At 38.9% G+C, this 14,719-nt stretch overlaps 1 protein-coding gene across 1 annotated transcript in view; it reads left to right on the forward strand.

Annotated features, from left to right (window-relative positions):
- Positions 1–14,215, forward strand: part of ARHGAP28 (Rho GTPase activating protein 28) — a 73,855-nt gene extending 59,640 nt beyond the window's left edge. The window contains exons 8-15 of the mRNA XM_074146387.1: positions 1,343–1,420; positions 4,598–4,760; positions 6,278–6,360; positions 8,140–8,337; positions 9,047–9,190; positions 11,391–11,545; positions 12,185–12,249; positions 14,124–14,215. Coding sequence (XP_074002488.1) covers positions 1,343–1,420; positions 4,598–4,760; positions 6,278–6,360; positions 8,140–8,337; positions 9,047–9,190; positions 11,391–11,545; positions 12,185–12,249; positions 14,124–14,215 — 978 coding nt within the window. The remainder of the gene's footprint in view (positions 1–1,342; positions 1,421–4,597; positions 4,761–6,277; positions 6,361–8,139; positions 8,338–9,046; positions 9,191–11,390; positions 11,546–12,184; positions 12,250–14,123) is intronic.
- The last annotated feature ends 504 nt before the right edge of the window (positions 14,216–14,719 follow it).

The raw sequence follows: 14,719 nt of genomic DNA on the forward strand, positions 1-14,719 counted from the left end.
GTGAGTATAATTCCTCCTGCCCAGCCACTAAGATTCATTCTTCCTTCATCTGCACTGACACTCAGTGTCGGTGACACACAGTCATCAGATAAAAGATGATGCAGTCTTTACAGACTTGAAGGTGTCTACAGGTTGTCTGTCTGTAGGCTGTGATTTGAAAACCTTGTGACAAGGAGAAAAAATGTGCTTTTTCTGTGTTTTATCTGTGGTGAGGATCTCTTTTGATTTTTGTAATTATATGATGCCATACAGGAAACTTTGGGAAAGAAATGTCTGGCTTTCTGTTTCCCTTTCTCATGAAATTAGAGAGCTGTGCAGAATTGTGTGTGTGTGCAGAAGTGGCAGAGATGAGTTGTCTCAGGAGTGAATTCAAACCATAGGTATTACTTAGCTATTACTTCCAGAATGGAAGGAGTATCTTCTCATTGAGGTTTGTTTGACCAGACGATGTCATTTATCTAAGTCATTTGACAGTACAAGACACCAGTGGATGTCTTGGAGACAGGTACACAGTCACAAGCACACATGCAGTTACACAAGTTTACACGGACTCGAAACTATGACGAATTTCCCTGTAAATACTGACAAAAGGGGAAGTGGTGTGGAGTGTCAGGGGACGGACTGACACAACTTGAATATTTACGTGACTTTGCAATCAGCTCCACAGCCCCCCTGTCAAGGTACCATGGGAAATTAGAAGGATCCAAAAGCTAAGACAAGAAGCAGAGCTGGTGGTGAAAATCCAGAGCTGTATGAATAGATATTAGGAAATTATTATTATTTTTTTCTTCATTCTAAATTATGCTAAATCAAAACATTATTTTTTTTTTATAAAGAATTAGAGTGGAAAGCGTATTTCTCTATTCACAGAAATTTCAAGCTAAAATATCCTGGGATCATTTTCTAATCTGAGTTCTCAGTTCCCAGGAACGTATGTTATCTATAGACCTTTCCATTGTGCTCCTTGGGGAAAGACTTAAACATTTCTCAGAGGTTAATTTTCCCTCAAAACACCATTGTGTTTTACCTAGTGTATCTGCCCTTTTATTAATATGTTTATGTGTTAATTGTTCTATAGCAGTGCCAAGTCTCAAATCAAGGACAGAGGGGCCTATTGCATTATCGGTTTTCCGTACACTGCATACTCTGTATTTCAGGGTCAGGAATATGGAGAACAAATTAGGAAGGTTTACTTACACGAGCTTGCTTGTTTTCATTAGTAAATTACATAGAAATGTTTCTTCTTCAAATTAGTTTCAAGGATACGTAGACTGAAAAAAAAGTTAATAGTATTTCTCAGAGCTTTTCAGTATTTTCCTGGGTTTTGATGGGTTTTTTTCAGTTGCTGCTCAAGCTTGAGGAAACAGGTTTAGAAACTGAAGGAATTCTACGAGTGCCTGGATCTGCCTCCAGAGTCAAGGTACGTGCTTGTGCCAGTTTTCTGTCTCCTGAACCACAGGCCCTATGTAAAATAATAAGAGTACACACAAATGCACACTGCACATAAATACTGATGTGCATAGATCAGCATTTCTATTCCTACCAGTGAAAGGTCAGATTGGTTCCTGGGAACCAATAAATCACAGAACATGTGGTCTATTGCTTTGCATTTGTTAATGTTCTATATAAAACACAGACTTGATGTTGAATGCAGTTTTTCTCCACTAAACATTGAGCGAGCCTTTCAGTTTATCTCTGTCATCCAAAATTGCTGTGATCTTATCTCTGTTTTAATTTATTTTAGAAATCCAGAGTTGCTAAACTAAGTGAACTTCAGATAAAGATCTTATTCTATGTCATTTTAACCTTTGTGTCATTTTATTTCTCATTTATCTTCTGTGATCTCACAATTTCAAGTTCCAAGTGAGAGAAATTTGGCCTGCATTTACTGTTTGGCAGCTTCAAGTACTGCATTTTCACAGGCTATTTACAGGCTATGAACACAGGCTAGTTGGTACCCAGTAATCTGACCTTGAGATGCAGTAATGCTTGCAATTGTTTCTCCAGATTAACTTGATTCCAGTAGCTGGAAGACTTTGAGAGAGGCAAATTAGAAAAACAAGTTTGTTCTGGGCTTAGTAGTGTCTACCTCTTTCACAGATTTTTGGTTTTTCTGGATTGTTTTTTTTTTTTTTTTAGCTGGTTTAAGCAACTTCTTATGGTGCACCCCAAGAAAATTAGTCTTGCTTTCTGAGGCAGAAAGTCTCAACATCATGGCAGCCACAGAAAGAGTGATGTTGGGGATTGCTAAACATTGATGGGCTAAGGATCATAAAAAATAATTGTACAAGAAAAAGCAGCATTATGTGAAATGCATCAGAGATAGGCATTAACATCCCAGCTCCCTTTGAATCTGTGGGTTGATAAAAGCACTCAGCACCTTGCAAAATGCCACATCTTGCAGAAGGGACCTCCAAATTTGGCCTGTACTTTTCAGCTTCCTCATTTTTTCATACAAGTACTTAAGTGTTATCTCGCACAATCTTAATTTTTTCCAACCTCTCTGGGGAGATTACACAGCAGGGCTAATTAAATTGCTTTTGTACTCTTTGCGTATACTGTACTGGGTCTTGTTCACTTCTAATTCACAACCTATATCCAGACGGCTGCTATGAGATATGACTTTATATGCAACTCTCCTAGACTGGGTGGCAAGTTAGACTACCCCTATGAAAGTTTTAAATTACTTGAGTTTTGGTTTCATTTAAGTCTGTCCAACAAGCCAACCAGCAAGAGCGAGATGTTTTCAAAGCAGATCCAGATTTCATCCTTCAAAGCCTTCATACATTATTATGACATTAGGATTTGAGGACATTCCAATTTTATTTCAGTCTTGTTTGGAGAAAGAGAAGGCATATGGAAGTGATTAAAGGTTACTCTTCTATAAAACAAAGAATAGAAGAAATAACAAGAAGTTTCTCTCTGTAATCTGGTTTGTAACAAAAGCTCCAGTGAACAAAAAATGCATGATAGTCTACTGTAGGAACAGCCTTGTTTAAAAAAAAAACCTGCAAAAATGTTTTTTAAAAGTACTTTAGTGCATATATATATGTATATGGGGGGGGGGGGGAATGTATAAAATATACATATATGCTTGTTTATGTGGATATATATATTAAACATTTATGTTTCAAAAATCTTGCTTTCTATTTCTATGGATTTTTTCCCAATTCTCAGCAAAAAATGTGGAGCAGTTTTTCTCTCCCCTTCTGATTTTGACGAGGTGAGGATTTCTGTTCCACATTTCCCAGTCAGTTTCAAGGAGAGAATTTAATCCAGGTGTTTGTATGGATTATGTGCAAAGGATGTGAATACAGAGGAAGCTGAGATAGCCCAGATTACAACCAGTAAAATGTGCTAGTAAAAATGAGTTTGTAACATTATATACCAAATCCTGAATGACTTTCTATTTCCTTTTGTGCCAGCCATTTCACTTCATTATGTGTGACCATATTTGATATGTAATTTCCTTCCATTCATGTGAGGCACAGTAAACAGAATCCATTATTTAAAGTTTTCTGTCTGAATGGACTAAACTTCTTTGTGTAATATTAAAGTATATTTGAAAAAACATGTTCTGAAAACTGAATATTAGCTACAGTTGTGATTTGTTATAATTGGCCTCACAGAGAGCAGCAACAAACTTCCTATAGAGAAGGCAGTGTTTGGCCAGTAATAATTGTGAAAGATGCATTATTTATGGCTATCCTTCTGTTACAATAGCCTCCTTCAATCTTATTAACCCAACAACTTTTTGAGGAGCTTGCATTTTTCAAACAGTGACCTGGGTCTGAAGCCAAATTCTGTTCCTACGAGGAACCTTAACCTTACTGAGTTCACACACATGTGAAACATTGATTAGTTACCCTCCAGAATGAAATAGACCTCTGTTATAGGGCAAGATGCTGACATGGAGAACAAGAGGATTAAATGGGCACCCAAAATGGTATAACCCATTCTGTCTTAGATATCTTGTGGTTTTTGAGGAGTGGTTTAGCGTGTATTAAGTGGAGATTTTTCTGATAGCAATGGTTTGAAACCTTTATTTTTCTATGTAGTGACCAAAGCTAAGTATAGCTGTTCTAAAAGAAAACATCCTTCTAAAGACAGGAAGATCTGAAGTTAAAGCCATTTGCTCAAGGCCCATGGATTTGGATGCCAACAGATTGTCTACCAAGTTCACTGCAGTGAGGAAGATAGGCCACTCCTTTGTGTCTTAAGGATCAAAACCTCTGGAGAGTGTTTTAAACAAAAAGAGCAGCGGCGCTAAAAATCGTGTACAACTGAATTTTCTCTTTCTAGTTCTAAGACATTGCACAAAATTGTCATGCTTTAAAATGGTCCAAATGGGTAACTGGCAGAAATCTAGCTAATGCAAACCAAATATAGCCTGGGTTGCAAAATATCCCCAGGAACCTGATCTGTTAACCTGCTCTGAACTCCACACGGCTGTGCCTACACCGCTACTGGTTTAGGGCTATTTTAATTTAACTATGCTCTAAACCTGCCTGTTGTTTATAACGGGATTTCTGAAGTGATCTCAAACTGCTGGGTCAGAAGCAATGATTAAAGGTCAGATGTTCCTTTTATCTTTCAGAATCTCCATCAAGAACTTGAGGCAAAATTTTATGAAGACGCTTTTGACTGGGACCAAGTACGAAATAATGATGCAGCCGGACTGCTGAAAATGTTTATAAGAGAACTCCCAAGCCCTCTCTTCACAGTAGAATATCTGCCTGCTTTCATCACACTAGTGGAAAGTAGGTGGAAAAGGAGTTAGTATGGACTGATCTAGATAAAATGTAATTGTAGACATTACATTTTTTTTCCTCTCTGAAGTAGAGAGAAAAAAGGCCTAGTGCATTGCATAAACATTTAATTTTTCTGCAAGCTTTCCTTTTCAAATGGAAAAAAGTCTCTGCATTTTGGTAATAGCATAGACTCGTTTTGTAAGTGACACAACTGTTTAATGTGAGATTTGAAATCTGTGAACAAACACTGGCTGAGCAATGACTTTCATATATAGAGTCTGATTCACACGAATTATAGATTTCACAAATGAAAGTTTCTACAAGGTAAATTCAGGTCACTACCCTTTAGCTGGTATTCTATTGGATCTACCTTATTTCTCTCCAGGTTTATGTTGAGGTCAGGATATTCGTACAAAGATATATGTGGTCACAGAAAGCTTCAGGCAGTCAGGTTTTGTTTTCAGTGTACATACACCCTCTCCTTTTCAGTACATTTTGTTCATTTCTCTTCCAGGCAGAATGCAGTACTACCTTCCACTACCTATTGACTTCATTATAAATTCACTTGAGCAAGGACAGAGTGAAACTATCAGGATGGTGAATTTATTAAGCAAATTGGTACAGAAAACTTAGAACCTTTATATAAGGTTGCAGCCAAGTCTTTAGTGTCTCCATGACGTAGTTTAAAGGGCACAAGGAGGTGATTCCTTCCTGCAACCTTCATGTACCTCAGTGTGCTCCTTTTGAGTCCCAGACTGCATGCAGTTATGATGGCTTAGCAGTTTGGAGGAGAAGACTGAACATGAGGTGTCTGTGCAGAATAAAGTGACTTTATTCCCTCCAACAGATACACTGTCCACAACACACTCTTTTTTTCTCCAAACCTCTCTCATCCACCCTGAATGGAAGCAAATGACAGATCTTCTCCGATCTCCTAGTGTGTGTCTCCAATCCTCTCCACCCCAGCTCTTCTACTAAGTATTGCACACTATCAATATACACCAATTGCTGAAAACATGATGGTATTTTGTAACGAACAAGGGGCTCTACATTTATCTAGAGTGCTAGACTTGGGAAAAATACTTTTTAAGTTATAAGCAATCTGTCTCCACACCAATGGCAGAAATGTTGAGCAAATTACTCAATAACAAGACTGAAAATTTTCTGAAAACAAATATCCATTTCAGTTTGAAAGGGGGAAAATTCTTGATCCATATACAACACATTCTGTCCACAATATCAAAGAGAAACTGGCTAGTACTGAAAAATATTGGCTCCTTGTTATTTAGACAGAATTTCATAAAGCCTTGTCTCCCCTTGTGACAAAGACCCAAGATGATTAGGAAAAATCTACTCATTACAATTGTTTTTATACTTGGGGAAAAGATTATGGTTAATAAATATGGAAACATGCTAGTCCCAAGTGGCCAGTCATTGCTGTGTTTCTAGAACTGCTGACCAACAAGGGTTTAAAACAAACCCATTGTAACTGGGATTTGAAAAATATTAATTATTCATATTCTTAGAAATCTCCAAGATCAAGTTACAGCTACAAGCTCTGCATCTGTTGATCATGCTGCTGCCTGAAGCCAACAGAGACACAGCCAAGGTAAGTTCTTCCTTTGCTATTACCTGCCATCTGTGCTGCTTTTGACTTTTAAATGAGAGACACTTTTTTTTCTCTAAGAGTCAGTAATCAGATGCTGCACCATGAAAGCATTCATCTGTGTTTTTTATCATTTCCTTGAAGAGATGTTCCACTCCTCTGGCTGTCATTTCTCTTACAAGCAATTAAGAAATAGTTGCTAGAGATATCCAACTGCTGGTGTCAGTAAATGACTCCCAGGCATCATTTATTCTGGAGCATCCGTTTCAGAGAGGCATGTTCCTCACACAGTTTGGAAAAACAAGGTTCAGTTTCTGGGTATCTGCATGACTGGAATTCTCTGGGATGAGAAGCTGCCTCCCAAGAGCTCACCTAGTGCATCCCCAGTGTTGAAGGGCTCCCAGGGCACTGAACCAGACCAGATGAGGTAGTGTGAAGTAAAAAAAAAAACCCGAAACATACATACATAGCACGCATGTCAGGGCCTCAGCCTCAGCTGGTTTGCCTTACAAACCCATGCCCACACCCATGTACTACTTCCTGATACAGTCACGGTAGCTACAAGCATTTTGGGTGCTTGGGAGCTCCCAGATCTGGCTGCAGCTGTGTCCTGACCCTAAGACACACTGGTTGTGTCTTTGGACTTGTTTCTACATAAAGGAAACTTGGGTGAACAAGCTGCCTGGGAGCCCCCAGACATTTCACCAGGTCCCCTGCTCATCAGGACCCTGCAAGTCCCCCACCTCTGAAAGTTTCCCACTGGTCAGTTTAGATACAGTTTTATGAGTCCAGGTGCCTTCTTTACCTGTGTTTATTTATACAATAACAAGGGACAAGAACAACAGTCCTCTTATTTGGAGGTCTACTTGTGCTCTGTGAAGAATGGGAGTTATTTCTTCTACTATTCTAGTCCATGTTAGATGAGTAGTTTTAATTACTGCTAGGCTTTTATTCAAAACTAGAAGTGGTGACAAAACTGAATGCATCTCTACTTGCTATCTATAACAAGATTTTAGAAATTTCTCCAACACAGTTTCTGTTTTGTAATTCCTGGTTTTGTAAAAATGTTTTAATTGCAATGTCAGGGTACAAAGACAGTGGTTTTAATGGTATGGTGTTGCAAAAGGACTCATTGGCAGACCCCAACTCTAACTACAGCTGCAATCCATCCTATTCAGTCACTCAAGTGAAATTCTGAATAAACTGCCCAAAAGGGAAATGAGTTTCCTTTGATTCTGCCATGCATGTGCAGAAGTGACGTCAACAACCAACCACTAAGCACTTCTTGCTTTCATTATCTCAGATTAAAAGTTTGGGGGTTGCTGGCAGAAATTCTTCAGATTATATCACATATGGGACTGGTGCACAGACTGATCACCCTGGTGATTGCAATATAAAAAGCCTTGGTCAAAATGGACACCTTGAAATCTATGAAGAAATTAACTATTCCATTGCAACACCTTTATATCTTTCTTCTACTACAGGATTCAAAGCCTTTGGGCAGACGCTGTACTTGACTTATGGATTTGAGATGATGCTTTAAGTGATAGATAATTTATTAATGTATATTTTGGTAACATTAACTATTCCTCTGTGACTGACATGGGTGGTTGTGCCAACAAATATCAGAGTAATCCAAATGAGAATGCAAAACACCCTGAATTTCATCTCCAAGTGCAAATATAGAAGCTTTCGAACCAGACACGTTGCACATTTGAAAATGCTGCATTTAAGAAGTAAACTATTTTGTGAGACTCAGCATAACAAGTGTTGTTTTTCCAGGCCTTTCTTCAGTTCCTGAAGAAGGTGGTTGCTAATGAAGGGAAAAATAAAATGAATTTGTGGAATGTTTCTATGATTGTTGCACCAAACCTCTTCATCTACAAAGGGAAACGTGCAAACCAACAAGAAATGCAAGCAGCCGCCACCACAGCACACATCGTGCGGCTTTTAATTCGGTACCAGGACATCCTGTGGACAGTGAGTAATGCTGGTTCCCTCTTTATGGCTCAAATACAGAGAAGTATTTTGCTATATGCAGCAGCTCTGCAGAAATCAGAGTAAACTGGCTTTCCTAGAAGAAACAGTTAGCTATTCTTTGGAAACTGGCTGGAGTCTTCCATACCTAGAATGAGATAGGGTGACAGATACCTCTGGATGGATATTTACCTCCTCTATCTAAGGCACCCATTTTAGCACAGATTTCCCTTCGGAGGTACCTATCCCACAGCATTGATTATACAGGAGAATGCATAGGAGAATGATTTAATCTCGATGCCTAGGCGAGATAGCAACTCTAGGCCTAGAGCTGAATGAGATTGAATGACTGTTTAAAGTTTAGTCCATAGTCCTTTCTGGACTTCCAAAGGTTGGCATGAAGATGATGACAGTCTCAGCTCGTTTCCTTGTAACAGAGAGAATGTATGATGGGCCTTGCAAAGACTACCTCCTAATAAAGTTCCTACAACTGCAAACATCACTAAAATGTTTCATATGGTATGAAAGATGATCTACAGTTTCACCAAAGGAATAACTGTGAGTTGTTAGAGGGAGCTACTAACTGCATTTATCTTCTGGGAATAACTAGAGCTTCTGCGGCCTAAAATTTCTTGCCTTTCTAAAGCCCCAACACCAATTTTATGGGAGAAAAAATTACTGTATAATCTCAGCTCTGGTTTCTTCCCTTTAGGTCCCATCCTTCCTCATTTCCCAAGTGAGAAAAATGAATGAGGCAGCAATGAACAACAGTAAGAGGCAGTTGATGTTTGACAAAGGAGTGAGAAAACTTCTGAGGAGAAAGACCATGGAACGGGAGAGACCTGAAAGACCAGAGGTATGATAAAAATATATCATTTTCAAGGGCAGCTTTAACCAGCCTCCCTCCTTTCTTATCTCTTGAAAGCTTCTGGGGTTGGGGAAGAAATTTTGCCATATAAAATAAGCTGATTTGGGAGCTATCTTGAAAGATGTGCTTCCCAGTCCAACTTCCTGATAAGACAAAGCTTTGGGGATTGATTGAGAAAAGGTGAGGAAGGCAGAATGATTTCCAGCATCCCAAGCTATAAACCGTTACAAACACATGCTGGTTTTGTACCACTTTTATAAGAAAATGGTCCTATGTGAACTATCCTTGACAGCAATGACCTGCAGATATTCAACAAATGCATGGATCTGTAGTTGAGTAGCAGGATGGTCCTTACTAGGACTAATTGCATTTACCCATGCTTTGGTCCAGTCCACTTGATATTCTCCTTGCAAGCTTTAGTTTTACAGCTTTGCACTAGCTTCCTAAGCAGAGAGAAAATCCAGTTTGCCTAACACAGACACCAAAAATGGGTCTAAATTTTAAGCGTCTAATAAAGTCATTTGTGTTGTTATTCCCCATATAGTCAGAGGAGAGCAGTTGATAATTTTGAGGATTTCCAGAGCTCCAGGTACAGTTCAGACTTAGGAAAGTCTGATACAAAAATCTTCCTTTGGAGTTCTTAAAGCCACCAACTTTTCTCCACTGCCTGGATATGGAGTTTAGGAACTTACTTGAAGTCTATTGAAGCTACTTCAATAGACACCTAAAATTAACTTACGTATTAGGTGTAACATTAAGTTGGGCAAGAAAACATGTTCTGTACACGTGCACAACATATACAGTCCATATAGCAGCTTATATGTAGTATTTCCATGTAGTAAATACCTTTAATAACCTGGAGAGAAAGTCTCAGGTGTCCTTCATGGAGGTTTAAAAGAATGGAGATCGGTGAATTGTAAGAGGATTAATCAAGGAACTAGTCAATGACTATAGTAACTGAAAAATAGTCTTGAAAAACAAAAGAAAAGACAAATTAGGAAGAAGTGATATTAGGAGATTATAAGAAATAGAGAATAAGACACCTAATACAGATAACAGAGAAAATGCAGAAAAGAACATCTGGGAAAAAAAAAAAAAAAAAAAAAACCAGGAAGCGAAATTATATGTATGAATTGTGAATCCATGCTTATCAGCTTTTTGGAGAATTAATTTGCCAGCATTGACTGAAACATATTATGGGTAAGACAGACATTTGTGCTGCAGATGGAGACAGAGATGTTTGTTCAAAATGGCAGCATAGATTTCTCTGTTGCAAAACTGTATTCACCCTGGAACGAATACAGTGAGAGCTTCTGAGGAGAGTCAATTACTGCAGTCATTGCACCTTCAGGAAGGCAAGTTCATTGATCATAGTAATTGGCTTTGCATCTAATAAAAACAAGAGTAGCCATGGCAGGTAGCTGAAATATGAAGGGCAAATTGGAGGCAACCTCTGTTTGGATAACTGAGTTGAATTCTGAGAGCACTTAACACAAACCCTGGGTCTCAGATGTTCTAAATTACACAGGGACAGAGACTGGAGAGACTATTGTACTCTGCTCAGCATGGTATTAACTGGATTAGAACTGGAATGCAAACCTTGCTAATTGATTTATCCGCCATTAATCATGGAAGAGTGCATAAACGTCATAGATGATCGTTTGAACCCTACACAAGGTCAAATTTCAAATTAACAGAAAACATATGGTACTTTGATACTGTTCATAAGCTTCGATCTTGTTGAAGCTATGGGAAGTGGAAACAGAGAACTGGATCCTCCCGCCTCAGGAGAATTTAATCTTTAAAAGGAAGACCAGATATTCCTAGTCATTTTTATGTGTTTTGAAATAAGCAGTTGGTTCACTGACCAGTGTTAACAGAAATAACTTAAAAATCTCAGATAAAAACTTGCTTCAATATTGCTGCAAGCAATTAAAATTCAAGGGCTGTGCTTTACTCTGCATGCATTTATGTAATGCTCACCAAGGAGTTTGTGTCTTTGTGTCGTATCTTATTACACTGTATCTATAAATTTGTGTTTGTATGACTGTAAATATGTTTTTTGAATACTTAAGTGAATCCAGGACAGTGATTTTTGCAAGCAACCTCAAAAGAGTAGCAGAACTGCTTCTGAATGGATCTACAGCAATATTTGCCTTAGACTTACTCTACTGAATATTGATTTTAGGGAGCTGTCACTTTTCCCCCATACCTGCAGTCTGACATACCCGAGGGGGTGATAAGAGTTTATGCTCCGCTACATTCAAAAGTCTCTATGGCAATTCAACTGAACAGCCAAACAAAAGCCAAAGACATCCTGGCTCGATTCCACTGTGAAAACAGGTGGGTAAACCAGAACATTTTGTTTTTCCTGAACAATAATGTCAGAACCATTAATGAATAGATTGACCCTTTTTCAAAGACTCATTGTTACAAGAACTCTTTTTCTATTCTAAAATTGCTAAATTATGGTTATGCTGGTAAAAGAAATTTTAACCACTGATTTTATTCTTTATATTTTACTTAATAATAGGCTCCTATACAGAATCAATCTGCCCTCTGTTATGTCACTACTGAAAACACACATTTTATAGACTTGCTGCACAGAGAACCCAGAGGGATTGTCTTATATCTGCCTATAAAATGTTAATGTTTTTATTTCTGTACGGTAATAATTATTAACAGTTATGGGAAACGGTAAATTGTATTTGAAAGTCTTCTCTGCAAAGTCTTCCCATATTACTATATAATTCTGTTCTTTAAATAAATAACAAAAAATAAATAATAGAAGGCTTAGTAAACCGTGACACAGCAATCTGTCTCTGTAGCAGATTCAGTGTTCTGCAGTGCTCCATTTGGTGGAAGTCCTTACTTTTGATAAGTAAGTTCACAGGGGCAAAAATCTCAATTTTTAGCTTAATATAGGTGGTGGTTGATAAGGTTATAACAGACAGGCAAACTGAATGTTTTTTTCTATCCTAGCCACAGTTCATCACAGAACATGAGAGGCCAGATCCAAAGTTTACATGAAATTGGAGGAAATATAGGTAGGTCTCATTTTTGAAAATTCAATTCTGAATGTCCTTACCCTGCTGAAAGACCTCAGGACAGTGCTGTTTTCACACAGCTGGGTCTCTCCTGCCTTCCAGCCCATCTGCAGGAAAGGAGTCTGACCCAAAAGGCTTTAAAATCAATGTAACGATTCCTTCCAACTCCAGCAGGCCTGGAAGGGCACCCGGCAGGAGAGGGTGACCTGATGGCTGGATCTCAGCAGGACTCCTGACAGTCTTGCCAAATTCATCTGACCTTTCGCTTACCTCGCTCACTCTCATAATTGAGCATTTTTTCATGGTTAAGAGATCCTTAGTCTTCCTCTTGTGAGCACATTCCACTTCATTGTTAGGCCTTTTCGCAAGACCTATTTCTTCCTCACTGTATTTAAGTGTTAACCTCCTCCAAATAAAAAACACAGAATTGAGAATTCAGCCCCTGCATGTATAGGGGTACTATACTCATACTAATCCATGTGCTTTGTTTAGATTGTAAATCCCTTGCAGTAGGGATTTTGTCCTCTTCCGTGTTTCATGCAGTGACATTTTTGTAATAACAACAACAGTGGCTTGCCACACAAGTTCCTGGCCTAAAGGTCAAAAACCAGATTTTAATTTGATATTGCACAGTCCTGCCTCTCCTTTCTCTATTCACACTAAAATTTTGTACGCTCTATTGGAGTCTTTTGTCAACTGTCTGATTAGATTATTCCTTAACTCTAGATTCAGCTCTAACAGTTTCTATAAAGTTATTACAAAACATCACAGAATTGCTTCAGCAACAGTCAAGAAGCAAAGTCTTTATTACTGAAGATATTCTCATACAAAGCTAAATTTTTGATTAGTGATTTGTTCTGCCTGGCCAAACAGGATGACCAACCAACCCTAAAACAGAAGATCCTAAAGGCTTTGTCAAAGAATCCCAAGTATTCCCACCACACTCTTTCAAAAATCTGGACGCTTAATTTTTCTCTTCATTTAAAATTATTTTTATACCTAGATCTCCGAGGGTGCCTTATTCCATTGATTATGGATTAATTCATTTATATTGCTTTCACTTTAATAAAATCATTAGGACCCCAGTGACCTTATAAGTAACTGTACAAAAATTTTACCATAATCCTTTGTGTCACAACAATGTAACCTCCCCAGTTAAATGGTTTCATCACTCAGTGTAAATGCAATATAGTCCAACAAATCAAGTTAACTCAAGAATTTATTGCCTTATTACTCAATTAAGAGGTGCCAAATGCCTCTTTCTGTGGCAAAGGCAGCAGGGACTCCCCAAGCGACTCCTATTCCCAGTCACCACCTAACAAAATGCGCAAACTGCCGGACTTTTTTCTTTTAACCAGCAAAACAGCAACTGCCAAATACCTCAATATAGTCCCTATATTTCTTTGCAAGACCCTAGCTGGATGGGAACACATGGTTTACAGAGCTACTTTTTCAGCACTTAAAAATAGTGTAGAAATGCATTCACAGAGTTGCAATTCCAGCCCAGTAAATCCAAAGAAATAAAAAAAAACCCATACTGGGGCACTTAGAGTAATAGTGTTGTTAATGCTTTTAAAGAAACCATAATATTTGTTCACCATTTGACTAAATGCCTTGTCCATAGCTCAGTGTAATGCAGGGCATCCTGCCTGAAAGCGAAAGTGAATTCATGACTCTCACTGAGTAAAATCAGGGGTAAATTTACATAAGCCCTTGTCTGTACCCAGGCAAGGCGTCAGCTGGACACACCAGAGTGGGCTCATTCACTGCACGCAAGTCGGAGATATAATCAAGGACATTTTAACATGGCTCTGTCCCACTTACTGATGTGCTCAAAGGATCCTGTGATTCATGGCTGTCGATTTCCGTTTTAGGTCAGCACTGTTTGGATCCGGACGCCTACATGTTAGATGTCTACCGTGCAAATCCTCAGGCAGAATGGGTGATAAAGCCAAAAGCAAGCTGAAGCGGGAGGCTGTGGCGTACCGGACAAAAGCCAAATGGACAAGAGTGGTGCCTGTCATTTTAAGAAGCTCTTGGCAGAGACGAAACAAAATGGTAGCTACAGGATAGCATTCCTTCCTACTGTACTGTCCAACTGACGTTTGCCATGTACTACTTTTGGTATACCAAAAGCGTGATCACTCCAGCTTCTGACCCACCTGAAAATACCACATCGGTTATGCTTTTGTAGGGGTTACGCTTGTGGCGGTTGCCCCAGGAGTTAAAAGGAGGGTGGACCAAGGTACGGTGTGCAGGAAACAACCTGTCGCATACAGAGTTGCTTGTTTCCTGACCTGGTGTTAGAACATGAGCTTTTGGAAAGGAGCCGGTGGCATCTGCCGATGCATGAAACACTACCGACCACAGCGTAACACAGAGACATTCAAGAAGAGGAGGTGTCTATCAAGCGTGGGAGAGGAGCTCGACCTGCAGCGGTGCCAAGACATAGCTGTGTGACAAAATCAAA

Source organism: Numenius arquata, chromosome 4 (genome assembly GCF_964106895.1).
Source record: "Numenius arquata chromosome 4, bNumArq3.hap1.1, whole genome shotgun sequence".
Taxonomy (NCBI): domain Eukaryota; kingdom Metazoa; phylum Chordata; class Aves; order Charadriiformes; family Scolopacidae; genus Numenius; species Numenius arquata.